Source organism: Balaenoptera acutorostrata, chromosome 12 (genome assembly GCF_949987535.1).
Source record: "Balaenoptera acutorostrata chromosome 12, mBalAcu1.1, whole genome shotgun sequence".
Classification (NCBI taxonomy): Eukaryota; Metazoa; Chordata; class Mammalia; order Artiodactyla; family Balaenopteridae; genus Balaenoptera; species Balaenoptera acutorostrata.
Window position 1 is genome coordinate 56382123 of NC_080075.1, and position 21675 is coordinate 56403797.

General features: G+C 37.1%; 1 protein-coding gene across 2 annotated transcripts in view; it reads left to right on the forward strand.

Moving 5' to 3' along the window:
- SRBD1 (S1 RNA binding domain 1) overlaps positions 1–21675 on the forward strand; it is a 247656-nt gene that overhangs the window by 119186 nt on the left and 106795 nt on the right. For both annotated transcript variants that reach the window (XM_007190081.3, XM_057558645.1), the window contains exon 15: positions 15924–16015. In XM_007190081.3, coding sequence (XP_007190143.2) covers positions 15924–16015 — 92 coding nt within the window. The remainder of the gene's footprint in view (positions 1–15923; positions 16016–21675) is intronic.

A 21675-nucleotide genomic window follows, 5' to 3' on the forward strand; every position in this document is an offset into this window, starting at 1 on the left:
ATGGCACATCCAAGAACGGGGAGCTCAGGGAGGAGGCCGTTCCTTCCTGTCATTCCAGTTTTAGAAGCTCCGCGTCAAAGATGAGAGTGGCATTTGGTGGGATGACGCCTGGGTGCCCAGCGGCACCGTATGCATAGTCTGGGGAGACAGTCAGTTTGGCTCTCTGACTCACGCTCATCTGGGCAACCCTTTCTTCCCAGCCTCAGATCACCTCCTTCTTGCCCAGCACAAACTTAAAGGGCTTGTTTCTTGCCTTCTTGCCCAGCACAAACTTAAAGGGCTTGTTTCTGTCCCTAGAGGAATCGAATTTCTTTCCATCTTAAAGCATCCAGGTGTAGCGCACCACGCAGGTCTGGCCGTGCTTGGGGAAGGTGTGCCCGTCTCTGGGGAAGATCGTCTCCCCCCTCCACTGCCATGGCGGAGGAGGCAGCGGACGCTGGGCGGCGCGACGTGTGGAGTGGACAGAGAGTGGGCCTGGCGGCGGCGCCGCCCCTCTACTTTATCCCATTGCGCAACGGCTCCACACGCGCGCGCCGCCGCATGCCCCACCTGAGGCTTTAAAACACTGGCTCTCAAAAGTGTAGTCCTAGACTTCATCAGTATTTAAAACTTTTATGTTTCAAAAGACCATTAGGAAAATGAAAGGACAAACCAAAAATTTGGAGAAAATATTTGCAAATCATGTATCTGATGCAGGACTTGTATTTAGGATACATAAAAACACTTGTAAGTCAATAATAAGGAGACAAGGCAAATAAAAATGGGCAAAGATTTGAACAGATATTCTACTAAAGAAGATTAGGAAAGGCCAACAAAGGCTTTGAATAAGTGTTCACATCATCAGTGATTTAAAAATGTAAAATAAGCCAGAAGTACATACCACTTCATAACCACTAGAATAGTTGTCAAAAAGGCAACAGCAAGTATTGTCAAGGAAATGAACAAACTGGAACCCTTATTCATTGTACTTAGGCAGTTTCTTAAAAAATTAGACATGAATTTACAACCCAGCATTTCCACTCCTGGGAATCTATCCAAGAGAAATGAAACATAAGTCTACACAAATATTTGTAAATGAATGTTTATAGCAGCATTATTCATAATACCAGAAAACTTGGACCAACCCCAAATTCTATCAACTGGTGAATGGATAAACAAAATGTGGTATTTCTAGAACAGTGGAATACTATTCAGCAATAAAAAAGAAGTACTGATACTATAGCATGAATGAATCTCAAAAACATTATGCTAAGTGAAGAAGCCAGACAGAAAAGACCACATATTTTATGATTCCATTTATATGACATGTCCAGGCAGGTGAATGTATAGAGATAAAAAGTAAATTAGTGGATACCTAGGGTTGGAGATGGGAATGAGGACTGCAAATGGGCACAAAGGATCTTTTTGGGATGGAAATGTTCTGAAATTGGATTTTGGTGATGATTGTACAACATTTGCTAAAAGTCATTGAATTGTATACTTAAGATGGGTGAACTTTATGAAATGTAAGTTATACCTTAATAAGACTTTAAAACCTATATGGTCCCAGCAGCATCAGCATCACCAGTGAACTGGTTAGAAATGCAAATGCTCAGCGCCAGTGAAGCAGAAGCTCTGGGGGTGGAGCCTGGCAATCTGTGTTTTAACAACCTCCAGCAGATTCTGATGTAGGATTAAGTTTGATAACCACTTGAGAATCAAGGAAGGTTAAATGGAGATGTGAGTAGTTTTGGTACAGCTTATGTACATTCAATCTACCCTGTTACTGTAACTGTAGGAAAGGTTTGAATTAAGGACTGTTGTAGTAGAGTTAAAGAAAATTACAGGGCAATGGGAGTAAAAATAAACTGGCCTTTCATGTTCTTGATATGCCCCTATGAGAAGCTTTATGATTGTGATGTTTGTGTACCACATATATTAGTAAATTCCTGTGTTCTTTTAGGCTTGCTGTTACTTAACGAACATAGCATAAACAGGTTCATTTGCCATAACGACAGTGGAAGTTTAGATCCTAGAAAGGAATTATTTCTCCTAAATATTTACACAGTGTAATATAGCAGAGCCAGAAATGTGCAGTGATCCCAAGAAAGTAAAGATCTGACCATAGATAAAGAAGTAAATGGAGCAGCCAGCTGAACTGAACAACTCATTCTCTCCCTCCATCTGTTCAGTGTACTTTTGAAAACCACGATTAGAAAAAGTGGTTGATCTAGAGTCGTCATCTTACATTTGGCCTGTGCTTTCAGAGTTTGTTTGGTTTTTTTTTCCCCTAGCATTATCTGGGTGGCCAAAAGAAATTCTAAAGTTTGAGGCTGCCCCAGAAAAGAGCCTGATGATTCAAACTGGAGACTGCTGGTTGGTGAATGTGTTAAGTGAAGTTTGTAGATAGGGTCCCTTAAGTGGGGTCGGGGTGGGGAGCGGGCGGTGATGACTTCTGCAGAGGTATAAGTTCACGTCAGAGGAAAGTAGAGGTTGGCAGGGTGGGGGGTGGGAGGCAAAAACAAACATCAGACAAGGGAGAAAAAGAGGAGTGAGTAACAGGATGTGAAAACTGATAAAATGTACGTGATTTATTAGTGGAGTTCACTGAGATTTTTAGCAGTAGCATTTGGAAGAATATTAGGGAATGCAGCACAAACCATTGTTATTTCCAAAACTTTATTCAACTATTCAACTGTAGGTAAAAAGAACTGGGCTGTTAGTTGCTGGCAAAGTGTATCTTGGCTTCTGCCTCTCTCTTTAATTATTTTATTTCTCATTGTCTTTTTCCCTTTGCTTCTCTCCTTTCTTTTTTGTTCTTTCTTAAAACTTCTAATAATTCACATTTTATTATTCAGCACTTATTATTAGCAAAATATTAGAATATTATAACCCTCTAAATTAGTAATTCTGATTCTGACTTCTGTTATTGGATGGATAATAAAGGAATAAAATATCTTGCAATAAGTTTCATTCTGAAAAGTCTATGCCGTAGCAGTCTGAATTCCACTTATTTATTAGTGGATAAATTCCTATAGATGTACTTAAGCTTAAAAAAAAAATAGGAGGGATAGAAAAGAAAAAAATAAACTTCTCCCTTTGTTAGAAAACTCTGCAATTCATACTCTTAGATTTATATCTAAATGTAGAGTTGCATTTGAACAAGAATAAACAAACACAGATAATATGTTATTCTATGCGTAAATATAAGCTGAGTACCTAAAAATTTGAGTTTTGGAGTTAACTGCAAGAATCAGAAGAAGCATACTTTTTGGTATGTTTGGGGCAGTAGGGATGGCAGGTAAGTTGACATCATGTTCTTTAAATCAGGACATTTCAAAATGTTGACGAAAGCACAAAAATTAGATCAGTATTTCTTCCTTGCCCTCTTAGTTTTTGGGAACTTGTTAGTAGCGAACGTGGAATGTTTACAGTACTGCTGCAAACAACAGCCTCTTTCACAGTTAGTGTTCCGCTCCTTTTTTTTTTTTTTTTTTTTTTCTCCTCCTATTTTTTTTTTTTTCAGACATCTTTATTGAAGTATAATTGCCTTACAATAGTGTGTTAGCATCTGCTTTATAACAAAGTGAATCTGTTATACATATACAATATGTTCCCATTTCTCTTCCCTCTTGCATCTCCCTCCCTCCCACCCTCCCCATCCCACCCCTCTAGGTGGTCACAAAGCACCGAGCTGATCTCCCTGTGTTATGCGGCTGCTTCCCACTAGCTATCTATTTTACATTTGGTAGTGTATATATGTCCATGACACTCTCTTACCCTGTCACATCTCACCCCACCCCCTCCCCATATCCTCAAGTCCATTCCCTAGTAGGTCTGTGTCTTTATTCCCGTCTTGCCACTAGGTTCTTCATGGCCTTTTTTTTTTTTTTCCCTTAGATTCCATATATATGTGTTAGCATACTGTATTTGTTTTTCTCTTTCTGACTTACTTCACTCTGTATGACAGACTCTAACTCCATCCACCTCATTACAAATACCTCCATTTCATTTCTTTTGATGGCTGAGTAATATTCCATTGTATATATGTGCCACATCTGCTTTATCCATTCATCTGTCGATGGACACTTAGGTTGCTTCCACGTCCTGGCTATTGTAAATAGAGCTGCAATGAACATTTTGGTACATGACTCTTTTTGACCTATGGTTTTCTCAGGGTATATGCCCAGTAGTGGGATTGCTGGGTCGTATGGTAGTTCTATTTGTAGTTTTTTAAGGAACCTCCATACTGTTCTCCATAGTGGCTGTATCAATTTACATTCCCACCAACAGTGCAAGAGTGTTCCCTTTCCTCCACACCCTCTCCAGCATTTATTGTTTCTAGATTTTTTGATGATGGCCATTCTGACCGGTGTGAGATGATATCTCATTGTAGTTTTGATTTGCATTTCTCTAATGATTAATGATGTTGAGCATTCTTTCATGTGTCTGTAGGCCATCTGTATATCTTCTTTGGAGAAATGTCTATTTAGATCTTCTGCCCATTTTTGGATTGGGTTGTTCGTTTTTTTGTTATTGAGCTGCATGAGCTGCTTGTAAATCTTGGAGATTAATCCTTTGTCAGTTGCTTCATTTGCAAATATTTTCTCCCATTCTGAGGGTTGTCTTTTGGTCTTGTTTATGGTTTCCTTTGCTGTGCAAAAGCTTTTCAGTTTCATTAGGTCCCATTTGTTTATTTGTGTTCTTATTTCCATTTCTCTGGGAGCTGGGTCAAAAAGAATCTTGCTGTGATGTATGTCATAGAGTGTTCTGCCTATGTTTTCCTCTAAGAGTTTGATAGTGTCTGCCCTTACACTTAGGTCTTTAATCCATTTTGAGTTTATTTTTGTGCATGGTGTCAGGGAGTGTTCTAATTTCATACTTTTACATGTTCCTGTCCAATTTTCCCAGCACCACTTATTGAAGAGGCTGTCTTTTCTCCACTGTATATGCTTGCCTCCTTTATCAAAGATAAGTTGACCATATGTGTGTGGGTTTATCTCTGGGCTTTCTATCCTGTTCCATTGATCTATATTTCTGTTTTTGTGCCAATACCAAACTGTCTTGATTACTGAAGCTTTGTAATATAGTCTGAAGTCAGGGAGCCTGATTCCCCCAGCTCCATTTTTCGTTCTCAAGATTGCTTTGGCTATTCGGGGTCTTTTGTGTTTCCATACAAATTGTGAAATTTTTTGTTCTAGTTCTGTGAAAAATGCCAGTGGTAGTTTGATAGGGATTGCATTGAATCTGTAGATTGCTTTGGGTAGTAGAGACATTTTCACAATGTTGATTCTTCCAATCCAGGAACATGGTATATCTCTCCATCTATTTGTATCATCTTTAATTTCTTTCATCAGTGTCTTATAATTTTCTGCATACAGGTCTTTTGTCTCCTTAGGTAGGTTTATTCCTAGATATTTTATTCTTTTTGTTGCAATGGTAAATGGGAGTGTTTTCTTAATTTCACTTTCAGATTTTTCGTCATTAGTGTATAGAAATGCAAGAGATTTCTGTGCATTAATTTTGTATCCTGCTACTTTACCAAATTCATTGATTAGCTCTAGGAGTTTTCTGGTAGCATCTTTAGGATTCTCTATGTATAGTATCATGTCATCTGCAAATAGTGACAGCTTTACTTCTTCTTTTCCGATTTGGATTCCTTTTATTTCTTTGTCTTCCCTGATTGCTGTGGCTAGGACTTCCAGAACTATGTTGAATAATAGTGGTGAGAGTGGGCAACCTTGTCTTGTTCCTGATCTTAGTGGAAATGGTTTCAGTTTTTCACCATTGAGGACAATGTTGGCTGTGGGTTTGTCATATATGGCCTTTATTATGTTGAGGAAAGTTCCCTCTATGCCTACTTTCTGCAGGGCTTTTATCATAAATGGGTGTTGAATTTTGTCAAAAGCTTTCTCTGCATCTATTGAGATGATCATATGGTTTTTCTCCTTCAATTTGTTAATATGGTGTATCACATTGATTGATTTGCGTATATTGAAGAATCCTTGCATTCCTGGGATAAACCCCACTTGATCATGGTGTATGATCCTTTTAATGTGCTGTTGGATTCTGTTTGCTAGTATTTTGTTGAGGATTTTTGCATCTATGTTCATCAGTGATATTGGCCTGTAGTTTTCTTTCTTTGTGACATCTTTGTCTGGTTTTGGTATCAGGGTGATGGTGGCCTCGTAGAATGAGTTTGGGAGTGTTCCTCCCTCTGCTATATTTTGGAAGAGTTTGAGAAGGATAGGTGTTAGCTCTTCTCTAAATGTTTGATAGAATTCGCCTGTGAAGCCATCTGGTCCTGGGCTTTTGTTTGTTGGAAGGTTTTTAATCACAGTTTCAATTTCAGTGCTTGTGATTGGTCTGTTCATATTTTCTATTTCTTCCTGGTTCAGTCTCGGCAGTTTGTGCATTTCTAAGAATCTGTCCATTTCTTCCAGGTTGTCCATTTTATTGGCATATAGTTGCTTGTAGTAATCTCTCATGATCTTTTGTATTTCTGCAGTGTCAGTGGTTACTTCTCCTTTTTCATTTCTAATTCTATTGATCTGAGTCTTCTCCCTTTTTCTCTTGATGAGTCTGGCTAATGGTTTATCAATTTTGTTTATCTTCTCAAAGAACCAGCTTTTAGTTTCATTGATTTTTGCTATTGTTTCCTTCATTTCTTTTTCATTTATTTCTGACCTGATCTTTATAATTTCTTTCCTTCTGCTGGCTTTGGGGTTTTTTTTGTTCTTCTTTCTCTAATTGCTTTAGGTGCAAGGTTAGGTTGTTTATTCGAGATGTTGCCTGTTTCTTGAGGTAGGCTCGTATTGCTATAAACTTCCCTCTTAGCACTGCTTTTGCTGTGTCCCATAGGTTTTGGGTCGTCGTGTCTCCATTGTCATTTGTTTCTAGGTATTTTTTGATTTCCCCTTTGATTTCTTCAGTAATCACTTCGTTATTAAGTAATGTATTGTGTAGTCTCCATGTGTTTGTATTTTTTACAGATCTTTTCCTGTAATTGATATCTAGTCTCATAGCGTTGTGGTCAGAAAAGATACTTGATACGATTTCAATTTTCTTAAATTTACCAAGGCTTGATTTGTGACCCAAGATATGATCTATCCTGGAGAATGTTCCATGAGCACTTGAGAAAAATGTGTATTCTGTTGTTTTTGGGTGGAATGTCCTATAAATATCAATTAAGTCCATATTGTTTAATGTATCATTTAAAGCTTGTGTTTCCTTATTTATTTTCATTTTGGATGATCTGTCCATTGGTGAAAGTGGGGTGTTAAAGTCCCCTACTATGATTGTGTTGCTGTCAATTTCCCCTTTCATGGCTGTTAGTATTTGCCTTATGTATTGAGGTGCTCCTATGTTGGGTGCATAAATATTTACAATTGTTATACCTTCCTCTTGGATCGATCCCTTGATCATTATATAGTGTCCTTCTTTGTCTCTTGTAATAGTCTTTATTTTAAAGTCTATTTTGTCTGATATGAGAATTGCTACTCCAGCTTTCTTTTGATTTCCATTTGCATGGAATATCTTTTTCCATCCCCTCACTTTCAGTCTGTATGTGTCCCTAGGTCTGAAGTGGGTCTCTTGTAGACAGCATATGTATGGGTCTTGTTTTTGTATCCATTCAGCCAGCCTGTGTCTTTTGGTGGGAGCATTTAATCCATTTACATTCAAGGTAATTATCGATATGTATGTTCCTATTCCCATTTTCTTAAATGTATTGGGTTTGTTATTGTAGGTGTTTTCCTTCTCTTGTGTTTCTTGCCTAGAGAATTTCCTTTAGCATTTGTTGTAAAGCTGGTTTGGTGGTGCTGAACTCTCTCAGCTTTTGCTTGTCTGTAAAGGTTTTAATTTCTCCATCGAATCTGAATGAGATCCTTGCTGGGTAGAGTAATCTTGGTTGTAGGTTTTTCTCCTTCATGACTTTAAGTATATCCTGCCACTCCCTTCTGGCTTGCAGAGTTTCTGCTGAGAGATCAGATGTTAACCTTATGGGGATTCCCTTGTGTGTTATTTGTTTTTTTTCCCTTGCTGCCTTTAATATGTTTTCCTTATATTTATTTTTTGACAGTTTGATTAATATGTGTCTTGGCGTGTTCCTCCTTGGGTTTATCCTGTATGGGACTCTCTGTGCTTCCAGGACTTGATTAACTATTTCCTTTCCCATATTAGGGAAGTTTTCAACTATAATCTCTTCAAAAATTTTCTCAGTCCCTTTCTTTTTCTCTTCTTCTTCTGGTACCCCTATAATTCGAATGTTGGCACGTTTAATGTTGTCCCAGAGGTCCCTGAGACTGTCCTCAGTTCTTTTCATTCTTTTTTCTTTATCCTGCTCTGTAGTAGTTATTTCCACCATTTTATCTTCCAGGTCACTTATCCTTTCTTCTGCCTCAGTTATTCTACTATTGATCCCATCTAGAGTATTTTTTATTTCATTTATTGTGTTTTTCATCATTGCTTGGTTCCTCTTTAGTTCTTCTACATCCTTGTTAAATGTTTCTTGCATTTTGTCTATTCTGTTTCCAAGATTTTGGATCATCCTTACTATCATTATTCTGAATTCTTTTTCAGGTAGACTACCTATTTCCTCTTCATTTGTTAAGTCCAGTGTGTTTTGAGCCTGCTCCTTCATCTGCTGTGTGTTTTTCTGTCATCTCATTTTGCCTATCTTACTGTGTTTGGGGTCTCCTTTTCACAGGCTGCAGGTTCGTAGTTCCCGTTGTTTTTGGTATCTGTCCCCAGCGGCTAAGGTTGGTTCAGTGGGTTGTGTAGGCTTCCTGGTGGAGGGAACTAGTGCCTGAGTTCTGGTGGATGAGGCTGGATCTTGTCTTTCTGGTGGGCACGTCCACGTCTGGTGGTGTATTTTGTGGTGTCTGTGGCCTTATTATGATTTTAGGCAGCCTCTCTGCCAATGGATGGGGTTGTGTTCCTGTCTAGCTAGTTGTTTGGCATAGGATGTCCAGCACTGTAGCTTGCTGGTCGTCGAGTGAAGCTGGGTCTTGATGTTGAGATGGAGATCTCTGGGAGATTTTTGCCGTTTGGTATTACGTGGAGCTGGGAGGTCTCTTGTGGACCAGTGTTCTGAAGCTGGCCCTCCCACCTCAGAGGCACGGCCCTGATGCCTGGCTGGAGCACCAAGAGCCTTTCGTCCACACGGTAAAGCAGCCGCTCCAGTCCTCCTTGGAAACCCTGAGGAGTCTTCTCGCTTCTCCCCTACCAGTCAAATAAAGAATTGTCTTTCTATTCCACACAGGCCCAGAATAAACTGCAAGAAAGGACAGCACAAGAACAGCCGCCCGTCGGGCTTTGGCTTTGGTCGGATGCTTCGGGTTCTGATTGTTTCAAAAGTGGGGTCTTCTTTTCGGGAGGGAGGGGGCGAAGACAGGAGAAAATGAGGGCGCTCCGCAAGCTCGCTGGGGTCCTACAAATTATTCTGACGGCAAAGTACCTGCACTCTCCCCGCGGAGGCTGCCTGTCAGCGCCGCGCGAAGGGGAGGACGCTGAGGGGGAGCTCCTTTTTTTTTTTAATTAATTTTATTTTTTTGGCTGCGTTGGGTCTTCACTGCTGCACGTGGGTCCTCTCCAGCTGCGGTGAGCAGGGGCCACTCCTCCCCGCGGTGTGCGCGCCTCACACTGCGGTGGCCTCTCCCATTGCGAAGCACAGGCTCCAGGTGCACGGGCTTCAGCAGTTGTTTCTCACGGGCTCCAGAGTGCAGACTCAGCAGCCGTGGTACACGGTCTCAGCTGCTCCGGGGCATGTGGGATCCTCCCGGACCAGGGCTCGAACCCGTGTCCTCTGCATTGGCTGGCAGACTCTCAACCACTGTGCCACCAGGGAAGTCCCAGTGTTCTGCTCTTCAGGCCTGCTTTTCGTGTCTTGGTTCAGTGGGGCCCTTGTCCTTGTGCCTAGTCTAACACCACTTAGGCATCAGGCCTTGTGGTTGGTTGCTCCTGTGACTTTTTTCCTTGAGCTCCCTTTAGTGGTATTGTGCAGTACTTGTAACAACTTCATGTTGGACTCAAACATAGATGGGGAGAATAAAATAAAGGAGGGATTTTTGTTTTTAAAAGTAAAACAGAAGACAGTGAAGGGAAGGGAGAAAGAAAGTAAAAGGAATGCTTACCCTGGAGAGTGGTGGAGACCGACAATTTCTGCTGGTTCCGTTCTTTGTCAGAAACTGCTTCTACCTCAGCAGAGGGACTCAACCTACAAATAGAGAGAAGCTGTCCATCTTTGTCCTTCAGTTTGTTGATTGGCTTTCCCCTTGATGGCATTTGAAGATACCAGTGATTTTGTCAAATTGAGTGGCCCACTGACAGCAGTAAAAGTGATTTAAGTGTAATATTTTGACACATTGTGGTACATCGTAGCAGCTCAGCATCATTGTGAACATAAACCAGAATCAGATTCTCATGTGGAATGAATACTATTGTTATGTTTATGGCCCAGAAGAGTTGGTAGCTGTTACTTTGAGGAACCCCAAATTCCAAATTACAGTTCTGTTTGGTAGTTGCCAATTTGGGTTTGTCCTTTTTAGGTTTCTTTTGTGGCTAGAAAGTGTTCATCTGATGTGGTATGAGACACTGAAGGTAAAGTAGCCAAGGGAATTCTGTATTGTTGAAATACTGCTCTGTGGATGTGATAAGATGTCGATCCCGGGATATACTCACCCTCTGTTTGGTAGACATTTTAAGTTCTCACAGGATTATTATGGGTCCTCTGTGTAATTACTGTACCATTGCTAGACTCGTTCTCTTTGGAAAATGCTCATTCTTTGAAAGATAGCTTAGAATTTTTTAAAAAAAACTGTGATAGTTGGAGAATGGCTTCTAACTGGTCTTCCACCAGATGGTGCTAGTGTTACATACCTACATGTAAATTTGGTGCCGTTGAAATCTTGAGGTGGTGTATTTCTGCTCTTCTTCTTTTTCACCATATTTTGCCTTTAGTGTTTTTTTTTTTCCCCACACACACTACTTTCCTGGTATACAACTGTGTCACCTCACACCTTTTCTGTTGTGGGTAGTGAATTGATTGTGCCGTGGTGTTCATGAAGAATAACATGGGGGTTGGATTCACAGGCCAAGGACTAAGTACAACTTAAAAATGTATATTATATGTACTTTCTTATAATATTTTTCATTGTGCATTTGCTTTTTATATGACCTGTATGTACAAATCTAGAGTTATTCTTATCCTTTCTTTCATGTTATAAAACAATATCATAAAATATTATTATTTGAGGTCTTCTAGGAGTCATGTTGGAAGTTATTACTAATAAATGATATATTTACCCACATTTAAGTTCAAAATAACTTTGATAACTTTAAAAGAAAGTTTGGTAAAAAAAAAAAAAATGTTGGCTATTATGCAATATTGGATCTCCTGGCCAGGTAAAAAATGGTCATTTGAAACTTAAATTTTAAACTTTTTCTTTTTACAAATAAATATTATAGTTATTGCAGAAAAATTTAAAGAAATAAGAATTATTTTAAAGGAATAACTCATAGTTAAGTACTATTAATATTAACATAAACCTTTTTTTCTTTTGTATATACCTATATTTTAAAAATATCAAAGTTGGTCTCATGTCTTAGTTTTATAACCAGCCTTTCCAGTTAATACATTACAACAGTAATTTTTAATGACAGTGTAGGTTTTCATTAAAGAACTCTTTAATGATAGGCATTTTGGTTTCAGTTTCTTTTGGTCGGAGCTATGCTGTGATGAATAACGCTGTTTAATTTTTTGTGTAAATTAAAATTTCCTTCATATAAATTCTTAAAAATATAATAGCCAGTTCAGAAAGAATGCATATTCTTGTGACTTTTTTTTTTTTTTTAATTCTTGTGACTTTTGATCTATATTTTCAAATTACCATCCGAAAGAGTTTTACAGTTTAAATATCTTTAATAGTATGGAATTTTATTTGTTTCCCTGCATCCTTATCATCACGAGATTACCTTAGTTTTTATTTATTTTTAATTAAAAAAAATTTTTTTTTTGGCTTTGCACATGGCTTGCGGGATCTTAGTTCCCCAACCAGGGATCGAACTCGTGCCCCCTGCAGTGGAAGCGTGGAGTCCTAACCACTAGACTGCCAGGGAATTCCCACGTTAGTTTTTAAAGTGACTAGGTATTGCTCATTTGAGGCTCCCTGAAATGACAATTCATCACTAAATAAAGGAATTTAAAATTGCTTTGATGTTTTTTTAGAAATAAGTATCCTTTAAACATTAAATCCTAGAGCCCCTTTTATTTATGGTGGTTTGGTTTTTGGCCTTGTCTCCTATCCCCAAAATACAAACAGCTATCCTTTCATACTTCAAAACAGGTTCTCATATGCAAAGCAAAGAATTAAGATCTGTGTTGATTAACTTTTTATAGCATTTTCTGTTACTTGTTGAGAAACAGGTCATTTACCTACCCTCTCTTCATATGAATGTTTCTCAGTCTGAAAATTTGGAAGAACTCTTTTTAGATAAATTATTTTTAAAACTTTAGTGAAATGAGCTGTGCATTTAGTATCGGAGCTTTTTAGTACCTATTTTTTTTGGTGGGCAGAAGGAAAAGGAAGCTTCTAGATATTGGTAACACTTAAGCAATTCTAGTATACTTTTATAAAAAATGAAAAACATCAGTTTTTATTAGTTTAAGCAAATATATCCTGGCTGATTTTTGATAGCTTACTAAATATTAATTGTGTTTTCATTTAAGTAGGTTAACTTTGAATTGAATTTTCTTGTTAACATAGGAAGCATGCAATTTATTTTAAAATAAGAAAAACAAAAATGCTATTTTCATATTTGGGAAATAAGAAGGGGGAGGAGACTCATACAGAGGCTTCAAGCAATCTTGTAAATGAATGTGAAAACTATTAGCCCAATAACTTAAAAAAAACCAAACAGCTAGTTTTCCTCTCTCATAAAAAAATTCTCCCATCTCAATTTGGCAAAAGAAATTGCCATTCTTTTACTGTCAGAATGAATAGGCACTGTAAGAAAAGTACTTGCAAACGTGGTTTTAAAAGATTCATCAACATACAATTTATCTTGGTAGAAGAGACTTATAAACTGTGGAGATATAAATTCTGTGGTTTAAACATATATTTGTTTAAAAAATAAAGTACGTTATATTGATAAATGATCAGATTTATGTAACAGCATTGAATTTTACTTGAGGTAACAAAAATTGTCATTTTTAACTTGGAGAGTTTTTGTTAAAAATTTTTTAATGAACTTAATAGTAAATGCATCTATATTGTGGGCATTTCACTTGTTTTTTAGGTTATGAGTGTGTGGTTTATATGTATATATTTTCAAATTAAAAAACCTAGAAAGACTCTAGAAAAGTGCTGAATTAGATAAAGTGCTTTAAGAATTATCAGTTTAATTCTAGAGAATTAGCACATTAACACATAGATCTGGTAAAATGTTAAGTCCGGTGGTAGCTTCTGAAGTGTACTTTCATATATTTAAAGTTTGATATACCATATGTATCTATTTAGGCATTTGTCTAAACAAACAATTTGAAAAGGCTTCAAGTACTGTAATAATCTCAAAACCTTTGAGTTCAGTTAGAACTGTGTCAGTTAAATTCCCCCAAAATTATAAATTGTACTGAGTCTTGTCTGCTTTATGGCAAAGTAAATAAAATAATCAAATTGCTAAGATTATGAGCCAAATTAGTTTACACCTGAGTGAAATTTGTTTTGTGACATATAATACGTATTAAATGTTAGATATCTGTATTTTGTGCAAAGTTTACTTTTGCTTTCCTCAAAATATACTAGAGATAATTGGGATAATTTTATAATAGTTTATTGGGAAACTTCCTAATAAACAGAAAGTGCCTTGTAAAATCTAGCATACTTTCTACTTAATGCCTATCCTTGAACTCTAAATAGGAAAGAAAAAAAGGAAGGGGGGGAAGGTTATAACTTTTGTTCTTAGCAGCTTCTCCTGGAAAAAATCATCACCACTCCCAGCTTGATTTCTTTCATTTAACTCTTGCCACATATACTTCTTATATCCTTATATGTTTTATATTGAAGTAATCAGTGTTGAGCTTTTTCTCTTCATTTAGATTATTTAAGCATTCTGATCTGCGCATAGTACTGAACAGTTTATTGGACCCATGCTGTCTAGTAACTGAAGCATATGAAATTTACTGCATTTTGTATTGATTTAATATTAATGTTAATCTAAAATCTTTGGGTGCAGCGTGTCACATATGTTTTGTATTCCTCTGTTTAAAAGAAGTGGCAATATGGTATTTGGAGGAATATTTATTATCTGAGTGTTTTTCTTTGCAACAGTTTCCCTCAGTCTTTTGAGAATTATAACTTGCAAGAGACAGTGAATCACCCAGCAAATTCTCAGGTACCCAACTGCTGAAGCCCACAGTTAATGGGAATTTTTATTTACCATTTAAGTTCCTTTGCTCAAATAGAGAGAATTTTGGAGGCTTCTGGCAATGACAGAAAATAGATTTGTGGTAAGATTTTTTAAAATATTATTTTCTCTGCACTTCACAGATACTCTGGTTTTTTAGAAAAAAATTTGTTAGGCTGAGTGTTGTTCATTTGTGTTTGAAACCAAATTTTCCATGGCTGATGGCTGACTATTCTTATTTATCCTAAGTTTCATAAAGGGGTTGGTTTTGTGCTTTGTATATAATAGGCACCTCTTATTGTATCCTGATGATGCTGTTGATGAGGAACAGGGTGAGCAGCCTTGCTTTTCAATTGCAGAGTGTTCATTTTCCCTATTATGAAGTTTGGGTTAGTAGATCTTGGTTGCAAAAGATATAAATCTTCTCGTTGCCCGCAAATAATCTTCTCAAGTCTCTGTGGTTTATAATTGTTGTCAAAGTTCAATCAAGAGTTCTTCAAAGAACTCTTTGGAGTAGCAAACTAACTGTTTCACATTTTACTTATCAGTGTTGAGTTGTTACAGTGGGGCAATATGTTAAAAGTTATCTGCTCAACTTGTCTCACACTTGAAGTAACTACTGAAGAGCAGAGAATGGGAGAGGTTTCTAAGAGTGGATTAAAAATTAGCACTAACATGTTTCTGCTTTTGAATTGTGACATCTAGATGGTCACATGGTAGAGAACCAAAGGTATTGTAAATACTTAAAGTAGATGATGTTTCTTTACGTATAATGTCATAAAGAAAGCCTCTAATTTTAAAATGTTTGGTAAACTGTACAAATGTCAACCACTATACAACCGTCATCTGTAAGAGAGTGCTGCCATTGTGGATTGTAAAGTATATGGAGCCAAAGAAGAAAGGAACAGGATATGTGTGATGCTTTGATTAATGAAATGATGAAATGAAGTGGTTTAACACCTGCCTGAAGTGGTATGTTTCAAGTTCACCAAAAGGATGATTTCAGACCCTCCTGAAAAGAAGTGGGATCCTGTCTGATCCCCTTCCTTTTCACATTGTGGTTGTTAATTATAACCAAGTAATAATAATGGCAGTGTTTATGGCAATGGTTTTTTGTGTATATCTGCATATGCACATATCCACACACATGTCTGTGCTTCCCAAGATGCTTTAGAATGATTAATTCAGAAGGGAGTCATAAATGTCAGTCAATAATGGATTATAAACACAAGAGGAGCTAAGTATTCTGAAAATTTTGATGTTGGCATCATGGAGGAGTATCCATTGTGTTCATTTAAACAGAAAATGACTGAATGAATTCATTATGGATTTAAGCCTGTGTATTTCCTATGTGTAGAAAACAAGCATTGCTTAATCACTTTATGTTAAGGTAAAATTAAATAGTATAGGTATCATTGAAATATAAAGAGAGTGCTTTGCCCTGCAGTTTTCTTTTCTTATAATACCTAGTCTCATTCATTTATTTTCTTTGGGCAGGTAGAAAGTTTGGAAAATGATATTCCCCTTTTCTTTCTTTTCAGTATCGTCAGTGAAGCAGGAGCATCAGTCTACAGTGTCAGCCCTGAAGCTAATAAAGAGATGCCAGGACTGGACCCGAATTTGAGAAGTGCAGGTAAGAAACTGTGGATCATCACTAAAGCGTGTGATTTTCGTATTTTGGATTTGTATTTGTAGCAAGCAAAATATTTAAATATCCAAGAAATTTTAGAAGATATATTGCAGTCATGTTAGAAAGAAAGTGTTTGATTGGAATAGTACTGGGAATTATGGAAAAGAAGTGGAAGAATACTGCTTTTAAAGAACACTGCATAGTATTCTAGAGTATGGTGAAAAATTAGCCCAAAACGTATTTAGTAAAATTAAATGCTAGAGAGTTAATAGTAAAAACAATAAAATATTCAGTTCTCTTATTATTATTGCAGAATATTACTTATTACAGCTTTTTGTTGGAGGAAAGTAATATATTAACATAAAATATTTAAAGTGCAAATGTATAAACATGCACATACTTTCAGGCTATAGCTAAATATTTGTTAAATGACCGGTTTCTCTTGCCTTGCTAATAGGAATTGTCATTACTGTATTGTTTAAATCAGCCTGATTTGATATTAGTTGTATAAAATTGCTTTGATTTCTGTGATGTGGAATAGTTTAAATCTTGTGTGTGAAGAAATTAAAGATATTTTGAGGGCTTCCTGGTGGCACAGTGGTTGAGAATACGCCTACCAATGCAAGGGACACGGGTTCGAGCCCTGGTCCGGGAAGATCCCACATGCTGCGGAGCAGCTAAGCCCATGCTCCACAAGTACTGAGCCTGCGCTCTAGAGCCTGCATGCCACAACTTCTGAAGCCCGCGTGCCTAGAGCCCGTGCTCCACAACAAGAGAAGCCACTGCAATGAGAAGCCTGCAACGAAGAGTACTGCAATGAAGAGTAGCCCCCGCTTGCTGCATCTAAAAAGAAAGCCTGCGCACAGCAACAGAGACCCAATGCAACCAAAAATAAATAAATAAATAAATTTATTTTAAAAAAAGATATTTTGGTACATCTAATGACAATAATTGGTATCACAAGCAAAATATAGATCTGGTCAGCATTTTTCTGTGTAATAGGTGGATATTTAGACTACTTTGTTAGAAATGGCTTGTGTATGTGTGTTTACTGATTTATTATTATTTTTTTTAATGGATGTATAGTTGATTTACAATATTATATTAGTTTCACGTGCACAGCATTGTGATCCAGTATTTTTACAGATTATACTCCATTATAACTTCTTATAAGATAATGGCTATAATTCCCATTGCTATACAATATATCCTTGTTGTTTATCTATTTTATATATAGTAGTTTGTATCTCTTAATCCCCCAATTTGGGGAAATTCCAAATTAGGGGAAATAGACTTTTTGTTTAACTTTTTTTCCTTAAATATTCTCATCAAATTTCATTGACTGTTCTTGAAATCTACACCTGGTGATATGTATTTGAAAATTTTTGCATTAATCTAAAGTTAAAAACTTCTTTTTTGATCCAAAAGAACTTGTAGTTTCTCTTCAGTTGTTCATTCCATGACACAGTCCCCTGACTAACATGATCATCTTTTCTTTTTTCTTTTTTAAATATTTATTTTATTTATTTATTTATTTTCTTTTAATTTCTTTGGTTGCTTCGGGTCTTCGTTGTGGCACGCAGGCTTCTCTCTAGTTGTGGTGTGTGGGTTTTCTCTCTCTAGCTGTGGCACTTGGGCTCTGTAGTTTGTGGCATGCGGGCTCTCTAGTTGAGGCGCGAGGACTTAGTTGCCCCAAGGCATGTGGGATCTTAGTTCCCCAACCAGGGATCGAACCCACGTCCCCTGCATTGGAAGGCAGATTCTTTACCACTGGACTACCAGGGAAGTCCCCTAAAATGGTCATCTTTTCAAACTCAGATCCCAGCTCAAAATCTTGCTTCTTCAGTGAAGCTTTTCCCTGTCACATCAACTCAGTGTGGTCTCTGCCTCCTTGCCATGTTCTCTTTTGGTACTTGCCTTGTAATAACAGTAGTAATAATAATAATAGGAGGAGGAGTAGGGAGCTGCTAACACTAATCTTTTTTAAGCAGTTAATATATATGAAACATTGTGGTAAATACATTACCAGGATTATTTTATTTAATCCTCACAATTGCCCTATGAGTCATTTATTATTCACACTTTACAGATGAGGAAACCAAGGCTTAAAGAGGCCTCATAGCCAAGTAAGTGTGAACATAATATTTATGTACGTAACTTCTGTAATAAAGGGATACTTTTCTTTATAAAAAGTAAAATTCAGAGCCTCCCAAGTTGGCACTGAAAGGTAATCATCCAACAGGGCATTAGAAAAATATTATATAGGAGGTGGCAGTCCCTCAGACTTCCCTTTGCTAATGGGGCTGCTATTTCCTCTTCACCACTGGCCCATGTGGGTGCATAACTGCCACAGTATTATAAGGGAACAAGATCACAACATTCTAACAAGATTCAATGAAAATAGGAAATAATAAAAAGGGGAATTGGTATATAGTCCTAATTACTCTGATTTCAAACCCTAGCTGTGTCTTCAGTTTGTGATTCACTGCAGGTGTGCCGTTTTTCTTTGTCTTAGCTTGTTTCCACATTGGCAGTGACTCTGTTTGACCCATATCAACTCAAAACACCTACCTAGACATTCTGAGTCTTCAAAGTCTGGTCCTGGAAGCAAATATTGAAATTAACTGAGAGTCTCCACTCTTGGCTTTCTAGGCCCCACTTCCATTTCAGTTCCTGTTTTCTCACTAGGAATCTTTCTCTTTCCTAGTGATTGATACCTGGGATGACTTCATACTTCATCTGAGACCTGACCTATCTGTGGGTGTGGGTTTTACCTTTCAACCCTCCATAAGTTTACCATATCAAATATAACGGAACCTCAACATTCATACAAGTGTTAAACATATGTAAGAAAATGACCTTTATCTTACTACATCTTCTTGACCAGTTTATCAGCTTATTGAAAACAGAAGTTATCCTTATATATGCTTACATTCCCTTCATAATAAATTCATTGTACTGAGACAGTTTAAATTGGATGGATAGAATAGTAGATAGTTGGTATTAAAACGTTTATTATGGATTTCTGATTTAAAATGAAGATTAAATATACCTGTTACTCCTTCACTCTCTTCTGAAATCTCATTAAAATGACAGTAACTTGATAGAATGAAGGCATAAACTTACTAGGACAAGGAGAATGGGAGAGGAGATAACAGCAACAATAGTTTTGAAGCTGGAAACCGGATGAGATCTAGCCAACTTGAGAAAGTGGAATACTGAGACAGCATTGTAGAAAACAGAGCTAACCTGAAATAGATCGTAGAAACCCTAAAGACTCAGGAAATGCACTAAGCACCTTTAGAAGTGTCTTGGGAGGGCTGAGAATGGGTCTAAAATAGGAGGATTGATTGAAAGTCTGTTTAAAAAGCAGTGAGATCAAGTTAAACATAGAATATCATATAACCCAGCAATCCCACTCCTTGGTATATACTCAAAAGAATTGAAAACAGGTACTCAGCAAATACTTGTACACAGATGCTCATAGCAGCACTATTCACAATAGCCCAAAACTGGAAACAACCCAAATGTCTATCAGCAGGTGAATAGATAAACAAAATGTGGTCTATCCATACGATGGAAGAGTATTTTCAGCCATAAGAAAGAATGAAGTAATGATACGTGCTACAACATGGATGAACCTTGAAAACATGCTAAGTGAAAGAAGCTAAACACAAAAGGTCACATATTGTATGATTGCATATATATGTGGAATGTCCAGAATAGGCAAATCTGCAGACACAGAGAGCTGATTGGTAGTTGCCAGGGGCTGGGGAGAGGGGTCAATGAAGAGGGACTGCTTAATGTGTACAGGGTTTCCTTTGGGGGTGATGAAAATGTTTTGGAACTTGATAGAGGTGGTGGTTTGCACAGTGTTTTAAGTATACTAAATACCACTGAACGGTATACCTTAAAATGGTTAAGTTTATGTTATGTGAATTTCACATCAGTAAAAAAAGAAGAAATGAATTAGACCTCCCATTCCACACAGTTGAGTAACTGTCCTTCTTCCACTTTTGCAGAAGACTGGAGAATTGTTCTTTAGAGAGGGTTAAACCGAAGGTTTCTACACTGGAGGACATGGGTTATAAGTGAGAGTGGGAATACCTACTAAAAAAAAGAAAGATTAAATAATTATTGACATGCTGTTGTAGGTACCTTAGAGAGGACTAAATCTTCCATGTGGGAGACTAGGGCATTCTGGCTAGAACACAAGAGAACACAAGAGAAAACACCTAAAGAAACTGAGATCAGAGATTTCACAAAGAAATGGCCAAATCACCCTATAGTGAAGCCCACAGTTGACAAACCTCACCTTTGAGCAAAGCACTTAACAGTCAGCTTTTTAGTACCTTACCCCTGATGGAAAGTCTAGGGTCACTTAACATGTAAGGAAAACTTATGCTATTAAAGACAGATGCCAAAATATGGGGTGGGAGTTGGGGTACACTACATGGAAGAAGTAGAGACTATACAGAAAGAAGAAAAATAAAGAAAAAGTTTGATATCCTTAGAGAAAAGATATTTCTTTCAAATTTAAGGGTATATTTGCATAAAGTAAAATTCACCTTTTTTAGGTACACCATCTATGAATTTTGAAAAGCCTGTACTAGTCAGGTAACCACAACCACTGCAATCAAGATATAGAGTATTTATATCAGGTCAACAGATTTGTCAGCTCCTTATTGAAAAATGTAATTACTAATTAGAGGATCAAGATTATAATAAATTTGCATTAAGAGCATTAAAACTACATTTTAATAAGCTTTTTAGTGAAAAAAATTCTAATTAGGAGTTGTTGAATGAAATAAGACAGCATGGGGATTCCTCTGTTGCTGTCTGATGGCAAGAGGAAGTATAAAAAAGAAGTGAGTATTGGACTTTAAAAATAAAGATTTTCACTTTGATATTCTCAGATAACAGAGTAAGGCAAATTTTAAAGAGAACACAGTTTAGTACAGTCTTTTAAGCAATACATTTATTTGCTCTAGAAGCTTTAAGATTCTATGTATTTCATGGAACTGAAGACCAAAACCAATAGAACCCCTTTTGTCCTTTGGATATAAGATACCTTATGAATGAGGGGGAAATGTTGTTTTCAGTGCTACTGCATATGGCTGTAGCTCTGGTTGCTTACCTTTTAGGATGATAATCTTCACTCAGTCGAAGCTCCTTTTCCCTGCTTTTCCCTGCTTTTTACTGTCTTCCTTTACACAATATGTTTCATTACCGTTTAACAAATTACCATTTATTAAAAACGAAATTCCATGTAAAAAAAAAACACAAACAAAAAATGAAATTCCTATATGTACTTTTTTCCCCTTTTCCTTGGTCTGTCTAGTCTGCTACAACGCAAGACTCTTTCAATTACTGTGGCTTATAATATGACTTGCCTTAATCTTTTTTTTCATTGCACTTGTCCTATGCATTTCTTTCTTTCTGTATAAACTTTAGAGCCATTTAACTAATATTTCTCAAACTCTGTAGAAATACAGTGAAATTCCATTAAATTTATACCTTCATCCAGGTTATGCACATTGTATTTTTCTTACTCACCCGCAATACACACACACACACACACACACACACACACACACAGAGACAGTGAATAGATTCTCCTTCATGATATTTTCTTATTGGTTGTTGATGACATATGGTGGAGC